Below are 23,766 nucleotides of genomic sequence, written 5' to 3'. Positions count from 1 at the left end.
CCTCCTCCCCCACCAAAAAAGCTGTAAAGCCATTACAGTTGTCATTATTAGCATCAGTGGACATCAGTGTCTCCCTCAGCATCAGTGGACATCAGTGTCTCCCTCTTCTTTTAAGGAAGATGCTGGTATGAGTTAGAGGTGAGCTGCTTAGCTGCAAACCTTTCTTAATGCCTGGTATGTTTATATTATAGATAAGAAGAGAATTTGGACCCCCTGAGGACAGGCCACTAAGAAAGACAGCAGGAGCCCAATGGGGCTTGTTAAACGGATTCAGCTTCTTCTACCAAAGGCTAGGTCCTTTACCCCAGAGTGGTCACTGAGACTTTGGGGACAGTTCCGGCATTGGCTCCGATGGAAAAGGTCATGACCGGGTCAGAGGCCAATGGATGAGGGAGGTTCTGTGTTATAAATCTCTACTTGTACAATATCAGGATAGTTGTTTTTGATTTTTTCTGTGGGCTCATATTTGTGCTTCCCATAATATAACAACATATCATGTTGCTTTTTAATTTTATAACACCCAAAGTTATAAACATGAGGTATCTTTTTCAGGAAAATTATCTGTTACATTACTTTGCTCTGTTGAAAGGAGTTCTTCCCAGCAAGTAGTGGTGAAACCTAGCAACCCCTTGAGCTTACCCGACTTCTGCCACAAATAATCTGTTCAAAAGTCTCTGGTTTTGGGACCACATTTGTAATTCCAGCATTTGTAAGGCAAAACAGTTGAAGGTCTCAGCACAAGCTTAAGGCCACTAGGTTTACATAGTGACTTCTAAGCTAGCCAGGGTTACACAATGAGACCTTGTCTCAAACTAAACAAAACAAGGGGCTGGAGAGATGGCTTGGTGGTTCAGACCACTGGCTGCTTTTTCTGAAGATACAGGTTCAATTCCTTGTACTCACGTGGCAGCTAAGTCCAGCTGTAGGGCATCTGATGCCCTCTCCTAGCCTCTATGTATGTACACATGATACACAGACATGCATGCAGACAAAACACCCACACACACTAAATAAATGAGTTAATTAAAAACAGAACAGCCCCTTCCAGAAACCAAGACCAAACCAAACCTAGCCAAATGACAGCAAACACTCAAAATACAACAGTTCATGACATTCTCCATGCTATAAAAAACTTTAAAGAGAGAATTTAAAGGTCTGGAGAGATGATGCTGAAGTTAAGAAAACCTATTACTCTTGGAGAGGACTCAGATTCAGTTCCTGGCACCCATTTGGTAGCTACCAACTACCTGCACCACCAGTTCCAGAGGCCCTAACACCCTCTCCTGGCCACAGCAGGGATTCGCATGCACGTGGCCTCCACTTTCCCAGCACTGAGACTATAAAGACACATGCCATTTTTTGCATTGGTCTGGGGATCCAACTCTGGCCCTTTACCATGTAAAGGTCTCCTCAGAATTACAATGATCTTATTTATGTATATATTTATGTATCCTCTGTGCATGTGTGTGTCTCTGGGTGCATGCAAACTAGATTGAGGAGGATATCTATCCGTGCCTATCATTCTCTGCTTTATTCCCCTGAGACAGTGTTTCCCTGAACCCGTGGCTAGGCTGGGGGCCTGCAGCCCCCAGTTAGTTGGTTCTTGTGTCTCTGCCCTCCTGTCCCACTTTGTCACCTGTCTCGCTCCTGCCGCTCATCTTGCTGGGGTTACACGTGTGCATGACCATTCCGTGAGTTTTTATATGATGATGGAGATTTGAGTTCAAGTCCCCATGCTCGTGTGGCAAGTGCTCTTCTTACACAACCATGTCCCTAGCACTTGCTCTCTGCTCAATAAAGAGAGGGTTTGCTTTATATTCAGGTAGTGGAGAGGTTGCTTTCAGTTTCAGATCAATCATCGTCTTTCCTTTACCTCGCTCCTGGATCTGTTTTCTCCTTTATCCTTAGACCCTGCCTCTCACTGAGCTTGTCACTTTTCCAGACCCTTGATTGTCACGGTGTTTATTTTTCTGTTTCTTCTTCCACCCCTCATGCCCACCCTCTTGCTGACTTACTGCTTCATTGTCATTTATGCGGATGTGGTTTTCTGCTTTCATCCCAGTTTTCCAGAGTGAAGTTTCTAAAACACGACTCGACCGCGTCATCGCCAGGCTAACCGGGCACAACTTTGCTGGGGTTCTGACCACATCTTTATGGAAATACTTGCAGGCATTCATTTTGCACACACTGTACCCTTTACATTGCGTGCTCCTGCCTCCTTTTCCTCTGTTCTTTGTCCGAGAACCCTTGTGCCCGAGAAAGTGTCTGATGGCTTCTCCCATATTCCCACGTCAAGGCTGCATACCCTTGCTAAGAGGTGCCATGGTGTCACAGTTGTCACACTGTTTGCTGCTCCCTTCTTGTCTGGTTTTGTTGAATAAAGATGCATGACCCAAGTACTCAGGACCCTGGTGCCCAGCAGAGTCTGTGGCCCAGATGTTTCTTGTCCGACCAACACTGTCTATTCCCTTCCCATTTATAACTACCCACTGAACTTACTGAATTCTAAATGGAATGCTCTAATTTTTCAGGCTTTTTAAAATCAGTTTCAGTCTTCTGTTTATAGTGGGGTTTGGGGTCTGACTTTTTTGTTTGTTTGTTTTGTTTTTGTTTTTCGAGACAGGGTTTCTCTGTATAGCCCTGGCTGTCCTGGAACTCACTCTGTAGACCAGGCTGGCCTCGAACTCAGAAATCCACCTGTCTCTGTCTCCTAAGTGCTGAAATCCACCTGCCTCTGCCTCCTAAGTGCTGGGACTAAAGGCGTGTGCCACCACCGCCCAGTTGGGGTCTGACTTTTGCCAACTGTAATATCTATCATCTTTGTTCTTAGCTTTTGTCCCTCCATAGAATGGTGCCTCATTGTGGGCAGAGATTGGCATCTGTGTTACCCCTTGGTCTTCCCAAATCTAGATAAGTGCTGGCACACTCTAGAGACACTTGGTACTTGCTGAGTGAATGAATGTGTTGGCTAAAGTCTGGCGAGAGAAACTTTTGTTGTCTCTCAGCTTGTGCCATCAGCTCCGCACCACCCAGCATTTTTAGAAGACATAACTCAAAAGTTTGTCATCAGTACACAGAACTTTATTTTGTAATTCAGAACAAAGCTATATTGAAAACCATAAGGAAACCTTGTATGGATTCAAGGTTGTTTCATCGTATGAGAGTTTCTAATGGCTGATGTCTTGCTGTGAGTGTTCTCAGTTTTATGTGTAGGAACCTTTGTGGAGCAAAAGTTCCTACACATAAAAAGCAAGTTGTGGAGGCAAGGAGGATTGTTGCACTGTGGACAAAGGAAACAGATTTAGATCCAGTCCTCTCTGAGAAAGGTGGAGAGGTGAGGCATTAGGTATGCAGTAGTAGCTTTCCTTTCAAAGACTGAAAAGTTAGGGTTGATATTTTTGGGTGCACATAAGGTTGTGAAGAACAGCAGAGAGATACATTCAAGGTGGTGTTGCATTTGAAAAACTTAGACTTGGAGTGACAAGCGGTGAGCGCGCCGTCCCCCCTCCCCCCTCCCCCCTGCTGGAGAAGGGAGAACACTGAGGGAGTTTAGTAGAACATTCCAGAGTATGCTGGGTTTGATGTATCCCTTCACAGAAGGATGCTGTAAGCAGCTTTGTTGGGTCCTAACTAGCTAGTTGAAAGAATAACTAATTTGCTCTCCTACATGTAAAGAAAATAATTTTTCTTTTAAAAAAATATTTATATATTCATTTACTTATGATTTTATGTTTATTTATGAATTATGTGCACAATTCATGGTGTGTGTGTCGAGGTCAGAAGACAACTTGCATGCATTGGTTTGTTCCTCCCATGACATGGGGCTCAAGGATACTCAAGTGGATAGGTTTGTTCCTCCCATGACATGGGGCTCAAGGATACTCAAGTGGATACTGAGCCATCTTGTTGAGCAGAAGCTGTTTATCTTGATGTTTGAGAATTTAAAATATGTCTTAGCTTCTTAAAGCTGTACAAAAAAATTGACATTTATGTGAAGAATAATGGAGTATTTCTTCACTGTTTTGGAGAATATTTTTCAATACCATATGTAAAAAGTTAGTTCACAACTTTCCCTGTTAACCACTTTCCCACTATCAATCATCAATTCTGCTATAATTTCAAAGACTAAAGAAGTATATTAAAAGGATTCTGTGTATATTTATTTATCCTACTTTACGGCTGCCAGCTTAGGCGTGCTGACTAGGAGCTATAAAAGCAGCAGTTGTTTGTAAGGAGTGATGGAAGGCACAGAGCTGGGCTGGGCCAGGCAGTCGTAGTGGTAAATCTAGTGGCCCCCACTTCCACTGTCGAGCATGCTTAGCAAGGCGCTTAATCACCAAGCAGTGGCTACTTCCCCTGTGGCTGTTGAAGAGGGAGTGGAGTGCTCTGGAACTTTAAGTTTTTCAAACCTTTTTTTAATGATGGTTCTTAAACGCTTTAACCTCCCTTGTAGCCCACCACCCACCAGAGGTAGTGGGAAGGAAAGGACATGGGGTAAGTGAACCTGTTTAGAGAGGTTTCCGGTGGTGGCACATGCCTTTAATCCCAGCACTTGGGAGGCAGAGGCAGGCGGATCTCTGAGTTAGAGGGCAGCCAGGGCTACACAGAGAAACCCTGTCTCGAAAAACCAAAAAAAAAAAAAAAAAGAAAGAAAGGTTCCTTGGAGCAACTCACATCTGTGTTGTCTGGAAATCTGCAGTTCAGATTACAGGTTAGCAGCGGCAGTCCAGCAGTCCAGTTCAGTAGAGGCTAGTTAAGCAACAGTAGTGACATGACCTAGCAGAGACAGCCAGGCCTCAGCCTCCGCTGGAGTCAACAGGAGGGACCAACAGGAACACTAGGAGAAGTTCTCAGCTGTGCCTCACTCAGGGAAGCAAAAGGCCAGGGAAGACGCGAGACCCACATGCATTGCACAGCTAGCTGTACCAGCAAGCCAAGCTCTGTCTCTGTCACTCCATGGAGTCCTATTTATACCCTCCAGCTCTCAGGTGTCCTCCACGTGCCTTGCCTCAGCATATGCATCCGATGCCCAAGTCCATGGAATCCTGACAAATGGCTCAACTCTGCAATGTAAGGCAGACCAATACATGCATGTTATTAGCAAAGAATCCATCATGTGTCCTTTCATGTGTTTGCTCTAGCAGCACATCCTTTCTCCTGTGTCTGCTTCAGTGAAACATCGCTTCATGAGTCTGCCTTAGTCTCTCACCTGTGTTCACTTCAGGAAAATACTTCTTCACGTGTTTGCCCCAGCAAAACACCATCTAACACAACTGAGTCTCGAAAGATCCCTTAAGTATCCACTTCAGTGCTCCCACAATGTCTACCATATGGCAGGAGTCCACTAAGTGTTGGTTTTCATCCTCCTTACAAAGACAGAGATGTGTGCTCCGAGGATCTCTCAGTATCCCGATTGTTATTATTTATGGCTTTCATTCTTGATTTAGATGCTCACGGCAGTGGCTCCTGCAGTTAAGAGGGAAACATTTACCACAGGAAGAGGAGGGGCATGAGGATGAATGTGGGGAGCAGGTTTCCTTGACAGTTGAGAACTTAAAATACTGTCTTCTGAAGAAATGATGCTTTTACACTCACTGTAAGGCAACCAATCCGGTTACTCTGTCAAAAACTAAAGATCTATAATAATAAGACTATTTTACCTCATTACATAGGAATTTGATATGGTTTTCAGCCATTAGAAATGACACAAAACAATCAAAAATAAGATATGGAAGATGATGTTCAAATCAGGTGGAAACAGCCCTTGGCATCAGCCATTCTAGCTGTGTAGTTATTATAAAGCAGTGAGAACAAATGTGCTAGGAAGCAGGGGATCTGCCTGCAGGCGAGAGTCGCTTATAGAAGCACTGAGTACTGAATGGACTTGGACGAGGTAACAGTAGAACGTCAGGAGCTGCCTGTCGTGAGAGCAGCGGCAGTAAGTGAGAGCAGCGGCAGTAGCAGCACCAAGAGCTCTCGCAGGAGCTCTCTGAGAGCCCAGGGAGGTAAGGCCTGCGTGCATGGCCTCCGCCAGGCTCAAAGTAAGGTTTTTATTGTGTATGTGTGTGTGCCCATTTTCCTGGATTGTTCCACATTACATGTGGGTAATGACTGAAGAGGCCAGAAGGCATTGGATGCCCTGGACATGAAATTATAGGTGATTGTGAGCTGCCCAGTGTGGTTGCTGGGAACTAAATTTAGGCTCTTGGCAAGAGCAGCGAGTACTCTTAACTGCAGAGCCACCACTCCGTCCCTTAAAAGACACCTTTAAATATTATTATATTCAGTGGGACATTTTTTAAAGAGATAAAATACATAAAATGATTGATATGCCTGAAGAAGAGACTTGAGCACAGGAGTGACACGAAGCATGAGCCTCTCCGTAGAGTTTCTGATTGCACTGCCAGATTTCAGCCCCATGTGATGAGTATTGTGTTGTTGAACTGCACTGGCTCCATGTCTACTAGAATGCCGTGGGCAGTGTGAGCTCGGTGTCCTGTAATGGGAACCTAATTCTGACTTGGCACACTGCCCTTTGGAAGCAAGCTGAGGGAGTTTTCTTGCTACTTTAAACAGTAATAAGGTTAATAAATGAGGCAAACCTCATTTATTAAGGGTCTAGGTTAGTGAGAGAAACATACAAAAAGTCTATGGTGATTGTGGGTTTGTATACTTGAGTTCTGTCAGTTTTCATTTTGTGTTTATTATCTTTTTTATATTAAATCCATATATGTAGATATATAGATATTGATATAGCCACTACCAGATTCAAGGAAATAAACATATTTGTTCTGGTTTTGGCTAATCTTTCATGTAAGTTTACTCTTTTTTAAGATCAGCAGTATTGAGATAGAATTAAAATATACATGTGCATGCATCATGTGTCAGCATCAGGAACTGACATTGCAGTTACTTGTGCGGCCGTGTGAATGCTGGAATTACACCTGGGTCCTCTGGAAGGGTGGCTGATGCTCTCAGCCTCTGAGTCCTCTCTCTAGTCCCTAAGTTGCTACTTTATAAATACAATTTTATTGTGTGTGAGCCTGTACCAGGCTCGAGGTAATAAATATATTGAGTGCACTGTGTCCTCGGCCCTCTCACAGTCCCTTCCGTCCCTATACCCACTGACCCAGCCAGATGCCCGCTGATGTTTTCCATCACTGCAGGTTAATCCATATTTATCAGTTTTGTGTAAGTGGGACAATGGTTTGAATGCTTCTTTGCTCTGCTTTCTTTTGCTGAATATAATTATTTTGTATTCATCTACATTGAAGGTGATGGATGTTATAAGAGAGATTCAAATATTTATGGATCCAATCTGAAGGGCTGAAAATAAAATAATATATGTAGTAAGTCCAAGAAATTCTTGGAAAGTCTCAGCAATAGGGTGGATCAAGGAGAGGAGAGACTATTTGAGCTTGCAAAGAAGGTGAGGGACAGAAACAGCTCAACATAAATGAAGAGTAAGTTGGAACCAGTAGGAACTGCAAGATACACACAGCCCAGGAGCGACCAGAGCTCATGCTAAAGGCAGAGGAAACATTTTCAGAAGGAGCAAACCAGAAAATTTCCTGGAGATAGGAAAACATACTGGAGGGAATTAGGGCACCAAACAGACACGCCCAGTGTTACAGTAAAATCCCGACTATACAGAACAGAGAAGTTAGGTTGAAAGTGGTAGGAGAGAAATACTGTTTAAAAGGCAGGCTCATCAGAACGAGCCAGGTTTTAGAACAGAACCTGTAAAAGCTAGAAGGGCTTGGAATAATGTATTACAAATTCTGAAAGATAACAACTGCCAACCCAGAATACTAAACCCAGCAAAGCTTTTCTGTAATAACTGAAGGGGAAGTAAAAACTTTTCATGACAAAAATAGACTAAAAGAACTTATGACTTCAGAGCCAGCTCTATAGAAAATACTTGAAGAATCCTTCAGGCTAAAGAGAAAAACAGATCCATCCATGAAGCCACAGGAAAGAATAAACTACAGCAGAATAATACAGAATGTGAGGAAGATAAGAGACCTAACACTACAAAGTCAACAAAATGGCAGATCCAGAGAGGATCTCTCCACGTGCTCCCTCCGCTGATAGCTACTTTACCAACTGAGTTGAAACTGAGTCCGAGTGCTTGAATTCTTCTTTTTTTTTTAAAAATTATTTATTTATTTATTTATTTATTTATTTATTTATTATATGTAAGTACACTGTAGCTGTCTTCAGACATTCCTGAAAAGGGCGCTAGGTCTCATTATGGATGGTTGTGAGCCACCACGTGGTTGCTGGGATTTGAACTCAAGACCTTCGGAAGAGCAGTCAGTGCTCTTAACCGCTGAGCCATCTCTCCAGCCCTTGAATTCTTTAATATGTTGAAACTTTACAGGAAATAGACATCTTGTGAGTTTCCAGTAGCAAATAGTTATTCATTCAAAAATATCATTGTTCTTAAATTTGATTAGATTACCCTAACTTCAATTGCCAATTAACAGAATGTTCTAATGAAATTTCAGCAGAGACACTAAGGTACTCGAGTGAGCTCAGACGTGACTCTTGGATTTGATAGGTTCTCAAGGGTTGGTGTGATGCTTTAAAATAATACAGGAAACTCTAAAACTCCTAGGAGGAGTCTTGCTAGAAGGATTATTTCTTGAGGTTTCTTCAGAACACTCTGCTGTGGTCTCGTCCTCCTATGTAGGAAGGCGCTGTGGAGCATATGCTCGTACACTTGTGTCTAGTAGAGTCCCTGGAGCATCTCCACCCACTGGGGAGCACCGAGACCTGACGCTGCTCCAGGAAACCTCACCAAGGAGGGGCTGGAGAGAGGGCTCCGTGCTTAAGGACTGGCTGCTCTTCCTCCAGTCTTGGGGTGTCCTGCTTCTGGCTTCCTCCAGCACTGCATGCACAGGATGCACAAACATACATGCAGGCAAAATGCCTGCACACATTAAAATCAATAAATTAAAATATCCAGTAAGGAAAGAGCTATTGCTGGCCAGCAGCTCCCACAGCAGGAGCTGTTCAGGAGGTGGCCGGGTTGGGATTTGCAAGGATTTGTGTGTGTGTCTGTGCTTCCTACAGAGGAGACTGAGTAGGTGAGAGGTTGCCCCACAGCTGTTCTGACTTCTGCCAACATAGACTGCCTGGAGGGGCAGGGCCGCTCAAACAGCCTTGTGAATGACAGCCAGAAAGCTATCGGTAGAGCTCTAGCCAAAAGGACTCTGAAGAACGCACAGAAATGCATCTGAGGAAAAGCCAGCTCCAATCAGCATCCTCTCTGTTGGCAGTGTCCTTGCCTTCCTTCCCTGGCCTCATTTCTCCCACACCCACCTTAGAGAGAAGGGGCAGCTAGGGATGGTGAGAGATGGGAACGGCTGATTCCAAGTCTTTCCTTTTATCCCTGGGTCCTGAATGAAGGCTGGCTTGCTAGCTGGGGTGGCTGCAGGCCACTCCATGAATAAAAAAGCCCACAAAAGTCTGCAGAGTGCTCATCTAGTGACAGAGGAAACTGCTTCCCCCACAGGTAAATTTAAGGGGATAATCAGGAAACTACATGATTGTATCTTTCTGTTGGTGCTATTTAATAAACTTGCAAGCCTGTAAGTTTTCATGTTTGGCATAGACTTAATGTCCTATGAGATCACTCATTTTTTAGCATAAAATTATGATTGATGATTATTATGACTACTTAATACTTATCTCTCAGGTTTTGGCTTTCTTTTGTATGCTTACAGAATGACAAAAAAGATGTGATTTCTAATTTTCAAGATTTTTTTTTCTTGTGAAAGATAATATATTTTTTAGAAAAGATAAAACCATGAATAGTTTTACCAAAAATCCACACTCGTCAAAGACTTTGGCAAGTTGTGGCAGTGATGTCTTTATTTTGTTTTCTTGGGCAAAGTGTATTCTGACTCATGAACATTGCATGTAACTAACATAATGTACTGGCTGGTTTTGTGTGTCAACTTGACACAGGCTGGAGTTATCACAGAGAAAGGAGGTTCAGTTGAGGAAGTGACTCCATGAGATCCAGCTGTAAGGCATTTTCTCAATTAGTGATCAAAGAGGGAGGACCCCTTGTGGGTGTTGCCATCCCTGGACTGGAAGTCTTGGGTTCTATAAGAAAGCAGGCTGAGCAAGCCAGGGGAAGCAAGCCAGTAAGGAACATCCCTCCATGGCCTCTGCATCAGCTCCTGCCTGCTTCCTGACCTGCTTGAGTTCCAGTCCTGACTTCCTTTGGTGATGAACAGCAATGTGGAAGAATAAACCCTCCCCCGCCCCCAACTTGCTTCTTGGTCATGATGTTTGTGCAGGAATAGAAACCATGACTAAGACACATAAGCTCTTAGATTTCATGATGTGGGTTACTATTCGATGTTAGTGCCTTGACTGTAAAAGTGCCTTTATCTAAGAATGGTTCTATTCTGCTGGGTCTTGATAGTGTATTCTCTCTTTTTGTTGTTGTTTGTTGTGTTTATTTTTGAGACATTGTCTCACTTTGTAGCCCTGACTGTCCTGGAAGTCACTATGTAGATCAAACTCATAGAGATCTTCCTGCTTCAGCCTCCTGAGTGCTGGAGTCAAAGGCTAGCACCACCACACCCAGCCCAGTAAACTGCATTTTAAGCATAGATTACTAAGATTTTTTTGAATGTGATTACACTATTATTATGAATGATTTATTTTTAAGACAACATCTTTGTAGCTCAGGCTGGATGGACACTCACAGCAGTCCTCGTACTTCAACCACCCAAGTGAGCTACCATGCCTAGCAGAAACCTTTTTTATTCTAAACCACAAATACTTAGTAGATGGCCACGATTATCCAGGCTTCATTAAAATCACATACAACCACAAATATTTGCTCTAGAAAAACTGAAAAATTCAACTGTATACTTTAAAATCATGTACAAAACTCAAAATTTAAAGCAAATGTATGGGGTGCTGAATTAGCTTTATGTACATCTTCCAACATTTACTTTACTTTCAGATGATGGAAACTTCCAAAAAAGTCTGTCTGTCTGTCTGTCTGTCTGTCTGTCTGTCTGTCTCTCTCTCTCTTTGTGTGTGTGTGTGTGTGTGTGTGTGTGTGTGTGTGTGTGTGTGTGGAGGGGTTAATCCAATTAGTAAAGTACTAAAAATTAGCACTCACAAACTACTTAATAAAAATAGCTTTGAGAAGTTTTCCCAAGAAGTACATAAAATCACCCAAACTCTTCACATGGCTCACCCTCCTGAGTTGTCTGCAGACTGAGTTTTCGTCTCTTCAGCTTCACACTCAGCCTCTGTAGACAAGGCCAATGCCTTCTTTCCAGTTTGCTAGTCCCTCCCCCAGAGCCTGTGCTAATGTTTGCTCTAGGTTTCTTCTTTGCAGATGGACGCTTTTCTTGGTTTAAGCTCAGGTTTGGGTGGACCATTTTCCCTGACAGTCTGGCAGAGCATCATGTAGTCTCCTGTTTGCTTAGTTTAGAACTGTGTTGCATCCTCTGGACATGTTCTCTTCATCATAGTGCTGATGTTGGTGCAGCAAAAATAAAGCAGCTGGCTGGAGAGATGCTTTGTGGTTAAGGTCACGGGTGCTCTTGTAGGGACTGAGTTTGGTCCCAGCACCCAAAAGAGTTTTAAGATGACAGTCTTCTTCTTTCTGATAAAGGAGGAACATTAGAATCGTGGCTATTTAAGAAGATCATATAATTTAAGAACAACCTAGCCAGGCAGTGGTGGTGCACACCTTTAATCCCAGCACTTGGGAGGCAGAGGCAGGCAGATTTCTTGAGTTGGAGGCCAGCCTGGTCTACAGAGTGAATTCCAGGACCATGTCAGCCAAGACCCTGTCTTGGAAAACAGAAACAAACAAAAAGCCCCAAACCCCAAAAGGAATAACTTAAGGTACAAGAAAGCAAAAAGTTCCTAAAGGTATCCGTTTGGGCATCTTCACTTAGACATTAGACATTACCTTCTCACGTTTGTCAGGGCTTTCCGTTAGGATGTGTGGTGCCCAGCACTGAGGTTCACAGACACTCTCCCCAACCCTCAGTAGTCCTGAGGAGGTGTGTGATTAATCATTTCCAAGACAAAAGCTCAGAAGGGAAGTGACAGTTTTATTCTGGGTGTGTTGTGCACCCTCATGTATATAGGCCCTATTAGCTTACTTATAATACTGCTTTGCTTTGGGAAGAACTTCTAGGCTTGATCATTTTTATTTGACTGCTATCATTATTTATATCCTATGCTTCCTACTTTTTTAAAATTTTTGTTTGTTTGTTTGTTTTTGTTTTTCAAGACAGGGTTTCTCTGTGTAGCCTTGGATGTCCTGGAACTCACTCTGTAGACCAGGCTGGCCTTGAACTCAGAAATCCACCTGCCTCTGCCTTCCAAGTGCTGGGATTAAAGGTGTGTGCTACCACTGCCCGGCTTTAAATTTTTATAGAATCAGAAACTATGACTTTTGATTCCTACTACCTTATTTTTTTAAGTTGTGGAAAATAACATACTTGCAGAGAAGAAAATAAAACATTGTAGTTTTATAAATAATGATAAAGTAAATATCCTGAAGTTATTGTCCAGGTCAGAAATAATATTATGTATAAGCAGAAATATACTATGTATAAGTCAATTTTTTAAGGACAAAACCCAGCCAAACAAAAAAGCCAAACGAAGCGAACCAGAGCCCTAAGGCAGTGGTGGCCCAATGCTCACTCCTTATCTCCTGTTCCAGTCACAGGAGACGGGGTGGCTCACACCTCTATTTCTAGGAAGCTGGAGGGCTAGTTGAGACAGGAGAACTGGGGTGAGTCTGAGGCCAGTTAAGGCAACATCATCAGTTCTAGGCCAGTGGGAGGCTACAGAGTGAGAGCCAGGATTACAGAAACATCCTAAAACAAAAAGTTATAGTCGCTGTCCTGATTTCACTGCTCATTTCTTTGCATTTTGACCTCTCTGGCATAAATTTCTAAACTGAGCATATTGCGTGTATGCATGCCTGCATGTATGTGTGTGTGTGTGTGTGTGTGTGTGTGTGTGTTTTCAGGATCTTACTATGCCATCCAAGCTGACTCAATCTCATTTTTCTTCTGTCTTAGCCTTAGCTTCCACGGTGCTGGGACCATAGGTGTGCTCCACTTGTTCAACTTTTATGAAATTTGTCTCATAGATTATAAATTGCTTAAGACTACAGATATCAATTAGACAGAGTCATAGAAGAGTGTTTAGTTACTTTAAATGCACAAACTTTTCAAGAATTCAATGACATGCAGTTGCTGTGTGGATCACTACTGACCAGGTTCAGCAGGTGTTGAGGCTTGCTGATGACTTCCTGTGCCCCACCTCTCCTCTGCCTGTCCGCATGCGCCAGTGGTCTTCTTTGAAGTGGTTTAGCCACCTTCTAAAGACAGTTTGCAACCTTGTAACCTTGTGATGCTCTCCCCTCTTCTCCAGCGTGGGTAGGCTCGCTGTCCATGGGCATGATCTTCTTCTGCTGCCCCATAGTGAGCGTCTTCACAGACATCTTTGGTTGCCGGAGGACAGCTGTCGTGGGTGCAGCTGTGGGATTCATTGGACTCATGTCCAGTTCTTTCGTAAGGTAAGGATGTGGCTGCCCCTTCACATTGTTCTTGAACCTTCCAGGTTAAAGCTTCACTGTTTACAAGGAGAATCCCCTTGAAATCTTTCATTTCATAGATCAGAAGTGTCATGCATAGCAGCATGCCAGAGGCTAAATATTTAAATACATGTGCCTGCAGGGGCCAATTTAGATCACAGGAACCAAGAAAAATTCGTTTCCATTTGTCTTAATTTATTTGCATAAACCCATAAAGGAAACTAGTGAGTTATCTAAAGTTATGGCTTCAGTTTAAAGTCACTGCCATTTAAAGTAATAAGCTTGATAGGAAAATTGTTTTATTGATGAGGATAGGGTCTTTTTTTGTTGTTGTTTTTTTTGAGACAGGGTTTCTCTGTATAGCCTTGGCTGTCCTGGAACTCACTCTGTAGACCAGGCTGGCCTCGAACTCAGAAATCCACCTGCCTCTGCCTCCCAAGTGTTGGGATTAAGAGAATAAGGTCTTTTAAATCAGTGCCAGCCCAGATAGAGAATTCTAGTCTATGGTTTAAGAAAATAAAAAAAAAATTTAAAAATATTAAAACATTTTAATATCATGGCAAACTGAAGTGGTTAAATATTCTTGAAAACTTAATGTCATAAACTACATCTATTAGAAAAAAAGATACGGACTTCCAAAGACACTAATGCCAACAGACGTGCTGTGGTGTTCAGAACTCTTGTCCTCAGTTCTCATTGTGGGTCTGAGAACTTCAGTTAGAGGAACACTGGTGTACTCTGCCACACTGGTTGTAGCTGGAGGCCTAAAGACCATCCTCCAGCTGGGGGCTCGTCTCGCCTCTCCCCTGCCTACCCTTATGTTCCTTACTTGAAAACCATGATGCAGTCCTGGGTGGCAGTCAGAAGGGATCCAGCTTGTAGAATGGCTCTGCTTTCTAAGTTTCTTCTTATTTATTCAATGGCATCCTTAGCTTCCCATGTCACTCACTACATGTCAGTTCTTCCTCAGTCTAAGCAAGCAGTTAGCTTTTATACTTTTCCCTTCAAATTTTACTCAGGTTCCTTCAAATTATACTTCTTAGTAGCATACAGTTTTCATCTTTAAAGAGCCTTTCTGATGGCTTCTAAACTTCTTGTTTAAAAAGAAAAGTTTGTTTGAGATTCTGCGGGTATCGATGTCCTGAACCTGTGGCTTTGCCACACACTGAGGACATGAGAGGACTAGTAGGTGGAAAGCTCAGAGCCTAGGAGAGGACTGCTAGGAGAGAGGCTCAGAGCCTGACTCGGAGGAGAGGACTGCTAGGAGAGAGGCTCAGAGCCCGACTCGGAGGAGAGGACTGCTAGGAGGAGAGGCTCAGAGCCCGACTCGGAGGAGAGGACTGCTAGGAGGAGAGGCTCAGAGCCTAGGAGAGGACTGCTAGGAGGAGAGGCTCAGAGCCTAGGAGAGGACTGCTAGGAGAGAGGCTCAGAGCCTGACTCGGAGGAGAGGACTGCTAGGAGGAGAGGCTCAGAGCCTGACTCGGAGGAGAGGACTGCTAGGAGGAGAGGCTCAGAGCCCGACTCGGAGGAGAGGACTGCTAGGAGGAGAGGCTCAGAGCCTGACTCGGAGGAGAGGACTGCTAGGAGGAGAGGCTCAGAGCCTGCTCTCCAGCTGGATGTAACCAGCATGTGCCTCTCCTTCTCCATACCTTAAAGCCCAGGAGAAGCATTTCCAGAGACCACACTGACCTTGATATATGTAATATCTTCACATGACTCAGTTCCGTTGTTTAACCTCATAGTGAAAGGCTGTTGGACCATCCCAGAGATTCACAGAGAAAGCTGGTGTAAGCTACCAGCATACGGTGGCAGGTCCACTTCTCCTGTGATTCTGCTTCTGCCTTCTAGGGTCCCCCAGTGTCCTTGCTCTGAATCCTTGTAATATTACTGACTTACTGCAGTTAGATGTGTACCCTCAGCCACTGAAAGCAGCTGTCTGTCCTGAGGACAGACATGAGTGACAGAGGTTCTAGGAGAACAGTGACACAAAGGTACACAGGAAGGTGCGAGGCCAATCACAGTAAGTGCATGAGATTTCAACTCATGCTCCAAAATGCTTCTGCTATATGAACATACAGGTCTGGTTTTCTCACCTCCATATTGTGGAGTTCCTACAGCACTTGATGTTTGTGATAATGATGTTATCAATACTGTTTCTAATATATATTTTGAGGGAGGCAGAGAAATGTACAATAGATTTTAACTTTTCTTTAAAATTGTTTTGAATTTTTGAGAATTCAGGAACTTGCAATTATTTTGGAAAACTGCTTACGTGGAAAATTTCATACAGAATGAAGCATTGGGAACTCGGGGCTAATGTCTGCCATACAGTGAGAGATTTTGTCTAAAAACAAAACAGACAACATCCCCCTCCAACCAAAAAAAATGAAGCGGGGGCCGGAGAGACACCTCGGTGATTGAGAGCATTGGCTGTTCTTGCCGAGGACCTGGGTTTGTCTTCCAGCAGCCACAGAGTGGCTCACAGCCATCGATAATCCAATCCCAGGGGAATCCAATGCACTCTTCTGACCTCTATAAGTATCAGGCACACACACAGAGGACTGATGTACATGCAGGCAAAGCATCCATACACATAAATAAAATAGTAATCATTAAAATATATTTTTAAAGTGAAGCATTATTTGTTCTGGACAGTTCTTGCTGGGGCTGGAGATAGAAGTATTTTGTTAAGCAGACCATGATTAACTTGAAGCCACAAACACTTTTCAAGCAAGTTTCTGTTTATTGTGTCTGTTGAGTCAAGAGTAGAGATTTGGTCAATAGTCATCAGAGCCAAGTGAGATTCATCTGGGAAGGTCTAAAGTAACTCTTAAAGGCAGAGCTGCGTGTGAGCTGGTTGAGGGGAGGCCTCTCAGAGGATGGCCAGCGTGCCTTAGATCTGAGTCCTCAGATCTGAGTCCGGCTGCTACCTCAGTATACTGGTAGGTGAGCATTATTCTCCAAAATTTAATTATTAACCAGCTTTATCTTTCTTAGTTGGTTTTACTACTGATAGGTAGCCTTTTGAATTGACTTTGCAAAAAAAAAAAGAAAAGATGACAAATTTTCACTTGTTTTCCTTTAGTCCTTACCTAAATTTTTTCAAAGCATGTACCCCTTCACTGTCCTAGGAGATGTAGTTATTTGATTAAATTAAAATTGTTTATATCCTTTATTATTCTTTTGAGACATAAGAACTTACTTTAAAAGTTTGCAGACTGAAATCACTGCTGAGCACACTTAATTTAGTCTTAGTGCAATCAGAATATGATTTCTTGTTATCTTGCACAATGCTGGGAACAACGCAATACAGGGCGAAGGTTGGTTGACAGCCCCGGGACAGTGTGGGTGGGAGTGAGTCCAGCTGCTCTTCATGCAAATGTTCTTGACAGAGTGCTGTGGAGACAGTACCACACATAGTGTTTTCCTGGCTATATTGCTTAGTAAGCACCTGGGAAGTGCCATAGAAATAATGAGTTTGCATAGTTGAAATGTAATTGAAAAGTATTATTGGACAAGATTTTATTGCCCATTCCTGGCAGCTTTTTGTCTGAGCTGTGCAGAGCACAGTGCTTACTCAATGCTGTATATGGTTCAGCAGAAATCCTTGGGAGGGAACAGGAAACAAGGAACTGATGACCTTAATGGTCATTTTTCAGACATTCAGATTAAATGAAAATATTTTACTGCTGTATTCTTGATTTATTAAGCCTTTCTCCATTTTTGTTTTTTATGTTCAGAAAACATTGACAAGATCTGTTTTTGCTAAAGGAACTCCTTTTAAGATTTGTTCTTTATTTTATGTGTATGAGTGTTTAATTGTAGATATGTCTATGCACCCTATGCATGGCTAGTGTCCACACAGGCCAGAAGAGGCAATCTTTGATGCCTCTGTGATGGTGTTATGGTGATCACAAACTGGGTCCAGGTCCTCTGCTAGAGCAGCAGATGCTCTTAACTGCTGAGCTATCTCTTCAGCCCCTGTATGAGGTTTTCTTTTACTAAGCACCATTAAGAAAAGATTAAAGCTCTGTTCCGTCTCTCATTGTGCAGCTCCATCGAGCCCCTGTACTTCACCTATGGAATCATATTTGCCTGCGGCTGCTCCTTTGCCTACCAGCCGTCACTGGTCATTTTGGGACACTACTTCAAGAAGCGCCTTGGACTAGTCAACGGCATCGTCACAGCCGGCAGCAGCGTCTTCACAATCCTGCTCCCTTTGCTGTTAGGGAACCTGGTCAAAAGTGTGGACTTCTTTAACACCCTGCGAGTCCTCTGCGTCTTCATGTTTGTTCTCTTTCTGGCTGGTTTTACCTACCGACCTCTTGTTCCCAGCACCAAAGAGAAAGAGAGCGGGGGCAGCAGGAGCGCCTCCTTTTCCAGGAGAAAGTTCAGCCCTCCAAAAAAAATCTTCAACTTTGCCCTCTTCAAGGAGACAGCCTATGCAGTGTGGGCTGCTGGGATACCACTTGCCCTTTTTGGATACTTTGTGCCTTATGTTCACTTGGTAAGTATGGATCTTTGGCTCTGTTTGTAATAAATATAATCAGGTCACACAGGGAGATCTAGCTAGATGAGCAAGACATGTCAGATCGAAGTCTGCCCCCAGACTCTGGGAATGAAAGGTCTTTCAAACAAGAACCGTTCCCCCATCAGGCGATCTAACAAAGGGTCCAATGATATGCTTCAGCATTTTTAAAATCCCAAACAAATGCAGTTTTTAAAAGGGCAACTAAAATCTTGGAATGAATTATATCAAGGTAAGATATGTGAAATGGGTAAGATGTCTTTGTTTGTTTGTTTGTTATTTCGAGACAGGGTTTCTCTGAGTAACCCGGGCTGTCCTGGAACTCACTCTGTAGACCAGGCTGGCCTTGAACTCAGAAATCCACCTGCCTCTGCCTCCCAAGTGCTGGGATTAAAGGCATGCACCACCACTGCCCAGTGGGTGAGATGTCTTAATGGAGGAAGGTGTTTGCTGCCAAGCCTGACAGCCTGAGTTTGATGTCTGGAACACTCACAGAGGGAGGAGAAAACCAACTCCTGAAGGTCATCCTCCAATCTTCAATGCCGAAACCGGGAGCCCCTTTCTCCACCCCCCAGCAAATAAATGTAATAAAAAGATCTGATAGATCACTTCCGGAAGGAGCTTGCTGATCTCGTTCAGGGATAAATTGAGTGTAATGACCTTGTTAATATTAATAATTTTGAACCAGATGGATGTAGAAATTAAGTATTTAACAAAAGGACAGTGACTAACAAAGAAACATTGTATCTATTTGTGAGATACTCCTGGGAAAACAAGAATTCTCATCTGAGAAATATTTGAGAAATGACAGGGAAGATTTAAATGAGAGAAGAGCCTTAAGGTTTTATGGGAAATTAGAATTTCAAGTGTTCAAGCTGTTTCTATTGTTTTCTTCAATGTCAACATTCAGCCTCTTTATACTGAATAAGCAGTATTAAGGGATTTGCCCTAGGCAAAATGTACTCAAAGGCATTGTCTTCTTTCTCTTCCTCCTCCACCTCCTTCTCCTTGTGGTCCTCCTCCACCTCCTTCTCCTTGTGATCCTCCTCCTCCTCCTTCTTCTTGTGATCCTCCTCCTCCTCCTTCTTCTTGTGATCCTCCTCCTTCTCCTTGTGGTCCTCCTCCTCCTCCTTGTGGTCCTCCTCCTCCTCCTTGTGGTCCTCCTCCTCCTCCTCCTTCTCCTCCTCTTCCTTTTTTTCTTTACTCTTTGTGGTGGAAAATAAATACAGTTCAATAATGAATAAAAATGGCATTTGCTTCAGTTTTTCTTTTGTGTATGTACTAACTACGTGTGTGTACCTGTGTGGGTTGTTTGTTTGCTTGTTTCTGTTTAAACCTGATAGTCTACTTTGGGGTAGCTGCAATTTTTCTTCAGTTAAAATTGTTGGTGAAAGTAGCAGTGGCTCACTAAGTTCCGAGGCCTAGAGAGTCAGCTAATAACTGCACCATGCCTCCTTAGTGGGCTCCTGCGCACAGTGCAGAAAGGAACTGAGCCAAGGTGTCATAGGAGACAGGGAACATGTCTGAATTTAAGAATAATTTTACTCTCTGAATTCCCTGTTGAGGACAAGCTAGGATGCTAAGAAGCAGCTAGGCTGGCACTGGAAAGGCATGAGCAAGGACTAGGGGCAGGCATGGGAGTGGCGTGGCATTCGTAGTAAACCTGATCTGTTAGTCCTTCCTCATTCTTTCAGGTGTCTCTTCAGCCATGGAATTAGGTTTTGTTGGAATATGGGTCTGTTGAGAAAGAGTCAGCTTTACCAACCTACCCCTGTTCGTTTCCTAGCTGAGGAAACATTTATTGTGTATCTCTACCCCTCAGTCTCCTGTTTTGAGAGTGTCTATGTGGCTCAGGCTGTCCTTTGTGAATTTCCTTCCTCTGCCTCCTTAGTTACAGGCATGTGTCACTGAGCCCAACTTTTTTTCTTTTCTAATTCTCTTTTGTACTAAAAGATGAAAATACTTAGAGAAATAGCCATATCTGGTTATAAGGTTTACAATTAGTTAATTTCACATATTACTTAATCTGGCCCTTATAATAAATCTGTAAAGTAGCAAAGGAAATAATTTTAACTCCTGGTTTACAGATTCACAGGAGAAAGATAGTTTTTTCTTAGAGAAATAGAGAAGGTTTTATGGCATTGGGCCTTCAGCATGAAGTGTTATGCTAACACTAGAGCTTTGATTAACTTGGGGATGAATTTTTCAGTTTGATTTTCTTTGAACTTCAGAAGCAGCATGAAGGGTTCTCTTGGCTCTGTCCATAATTTGAAAGACAATGTATATGCTTATTCTCAAAGCAAGTTTGGAAATTTTATTTTTTTGCATTTGATGGTGTGTGTGTGTGTGTGTGTGTGTGTGTGTGTGTGTGTGTGTGTATGTGTGAGTGTGTGTGTTACGTTATATAGCTTAGATTGTCCTTGTGGTCCTAATGCCTCTATGTCTCAAGTACAGGGATACTGGTATATGCCATGACTAGATGCAGTTGACTTTTTCAAAAGAAAGAATTAGAAACCTCTCTTTTAAGCCTATTTGCTTACTTAATATATGGATGCAAGGCTCATGGATCAGATTAGGTGAACTTAGTTTCTAAGCAATTCTGCCCTTCCAGAGAGTCAGGCCTCAAACCTTGAGTTTTCCTTAGCTCCTCCCCTTGGACATCACACCCCTGACAGAGTCTGGAAATTCTGCTGGCTTGCCATTCAAAGTCTATCCGGAATCTGACCTCTTTTCATTATCATTGGTACCAACACTCTAGCCCAGGCCACCTCTGTGAGGAGGTCAAGGGACAACTCGGAGGTTCCTCTGTCATGTGGGTGTTCCTCACACTGAGCTCGGCCTGTCATCCTCTGCCTTTCTGCCTCAGCCTTCTTGAAGACAGTCACTGTTCTCATCTGCTAGATGAATTGATACATAGTGCACACATTGTTCTTACACTTGTTATTTTTAAGATTTATTTATTTATTTTATGTATATGAGTACATTGTAGCTGTACAGATGGTTGTGAGCCTTCATGTGGTTGTTGGGACCCGAATTTTTAGGACCTCTGCTAGCTCCTGTCGCCTCACTTGCTCCACTTGCTCCAGTCAACTCAACTTTCAGTCCCTCCTTGCTTCAGTCCAAAGATTTATTATCATATTAAATACAATGTAGCTATCTTCAGATGCACCAGAAGAGCTTCAGATCTCATTCTGGGTGGTTGTGAGCCACCATGTGGTTGCTGGGATTTGAACTCATGACCTTCAGAAGAGCAGTCAGTGCTCCTACCCACCGAGCCATCTCACCAGCCCCACTTTCATTGTTTTTAAACTGTATGGTCTGTTACATAGGTCCTAAAATGTGTTACTTAATTCCTCTGTCATGGTTGCCAAGGAAATTAAGTCTGTATAAGGCAGTAAGCAGGCACCAGTTCTTGTCTCGTCTTAGAGGTCCTGGGTTCGTTCTGTTTTCTCACGTTAGCATGGCTGTGCTTTTCATAAGAGAATGCTACCAGAAGCTCTATGGATGGATCTTAGATGTCGATCACAGGAGAATTAAGTGCTTGCAATGCCCACGAGGGAAAGCAGCAGATGCAGGATTAACATTCTTGTCCCCTGCATACTACACTCAACACTCCTGTTAATATGTTGTACTGCTGCTTCCTGCAGTTAACTGGAGAGAGCTTTTATAAGAACTTAATTCTGATGCAGTAAAGTGAGGGATTTTTGATCAAAATTCCTTTTAGCATTTTACCCCCAAGGGATAGTTTTAGTATGCCTACAATTTATTCACTTAGTTTTCTTTTTTTCATTAAAAATATACATAATATGTAATATTAAAAGGAAAAAAAATCTAATGGCCTTTAAGTAGCTTACAAGATTGTCCATGGTCTGGCTTCTCCTGCTCTAGGGCCTCTCCTGACCTGCTGCTTTGCTCACTAAGCTCCTGTGCCCACCTTCTCTCTACTTAGATGTGCATAAGGCAATAAACTGCCCCGAGTTCTATGCTAATCTGGCCACAAGTGAAGATTCCCCCCCCCCCCCCCCCCCCCCAGTATTCCCAAATTCCTCACACCTGCCCTTTTTCTTTTTCCTTTTTTTTTTTTAAATAGCACTTAACAGTTTTGAATCTGTTTTAATAATTGCACATCTATATATTTTGCTAGGATGTAAATCCCATGGATTTAGGATATTTTTCTGTTTGGTTTGATGATAGTTCTCAAAGCAAATAGCACAGTGTCTAGCACATAGTAGGAGCTCAAACATTGGCTGGATGATGAGCTATATTATGCACAAGTCTATTTTTTTTTTCAGAAAGAATGACCCCACCTTTATTACAATTTGTTTGACGTACAATTCAAAAGAATGTCTGTACACTTCATTTAAACTTACAAAGCTCTTTATAATCAATATTTGTGCCATTATATTTTTTATTAATTAATTTTTTTACACTCCATATTTTATTCCCTCTCGCCCTGTCCACCTTCTGACTGTTGCACATCCCATACTTCTTCCCCACCTCCATCTCCACGTGGATGTCCCCACCCCCCACCCCACCTGATCTCTAAACTCCCTGGGGCCTCCAGTCTCTTGAGGGTTAGGTGCATCATCTCTGAATGAACACAGACCCGGCAGTCCTCTACTGTATGTGTGTTGGGGGCCTCATATCAGCTGGTGTATGCTGTCTGGTTGGTGGTCCAGTGTTTGAGAGATCTCGGGGGTCCAGATTAATTGAGACTGCTGGTCCTCCTACAGGATTGCCCTTCTCCTCAGCTTCTTTCAGCCTTTGCTAATTCAACAACAGGGTTCAGCTGCTTTTGTTCATTGGTTGGGTGTAAATGTCTGCATCTGACTCTTTCAGCTGTTTGTTGGGTCTTCCAGAGTGCGGTCATGGTAGGTCCCTTCTTGTGAGCGCTCCATAACCTCAGTAATAGTGTCAGGCCCTGGGCCTCCCCTTGAGCTGGATCCCACCTTGGGCCTGTCCCTGGACTTTCTTTCCTCAGGTTGCTCTTCATTTCCATCCCTGGTCATTGTCTCTTACCAGTGGGGACCCTGAAGCTCAGCAGTTCAGCATGATTTCTTTGACTCAATACTGGCCACTGGGTTTTGTTTTTAGGTGTTAGGCTTTAAATCGAACAAAGTCTTTATCAAGATGACAGGCTTGTACATGGAAGACATGTAATGTACTATGCGTTAGCTATATTACAAAATGATCTTACTGTGCACTCTAGGCTGGCTTCAGAATTTTTGTTTTATTTGTTTGCTTGTTTGAGACAGGGCCTTTCTGGGTAGTCTTGCCTGAATTGGATCTCACTCTGTACACCAGTCTGCCTTCTAACTCACAGAGATCACCTGCCTCTGCCTCCATAGCGCTGGGATTAAAGCTGTGCCACCATCCCTGACTTGGTTTCAAATTCTTAATCTTTCTAGTTCACCCCTCCAAATATGGGGGTTATAGACATAGCCATATAGACATAGCCATATAGACATCGTCATGGCCAGCCAGCATTAGTTTTTCTTTCTTTCTTTTTTAAAGAAAAATATATAAATAGATTGTTTTTGTGACAGCTGGTTCCAAAAGAAACTTTGACCTGGTAGAGATAGCCCATTTATGTGCTGTAAGATGGTAGATCATTTGCCTGCTAACAGTGCAATTAAGT

General features: G+C 43.0%; 1 protein-coding gene across 1 annotated transcript in view; it reads left to right on the top strand.

Moving 5' to 3' along the window:
* Window positions 1–23,766, top strand: part of Slc16a10 (solute carrier family 16 member 10) — a 106,830-nt gene that overhangs the window by 54,074 nt on the left and 28,990 nt on the right. Inside the window, exons 2-3 of the mRNA XM_031346651.1 lie at window positions 13,438–13,582; window positions 17,654–18,107. Coding sequence (XP_031202511.1) covers window positions 13,438–13,582; window positions 17,654–18,107 — 599 coding nt within the window. The remainder of the gene's footprint in view (window positions 1–13,437; window positions 13,583–17,653; window positions 18,108–23,766) is intronic.

This window comes from Mastomys coucha, unplaced genomic scaffold, assembly GCF_008632895.1.
Source record: "Mastomys coucha isolate ucsf_1 unplaced genomic scaffold, UCSF_Mcou_1 pScaffold3, whole genome shotgun sequence".
Lineage (NCBI taxonomy): Eukaryota > Metazoa > Chordata > Mammalia > Rodentia > Muridae > Mastomys > Mastomys coucha.
This window is presented reverse-complemented; position numbering and strand designations above follow the sequence as displayed.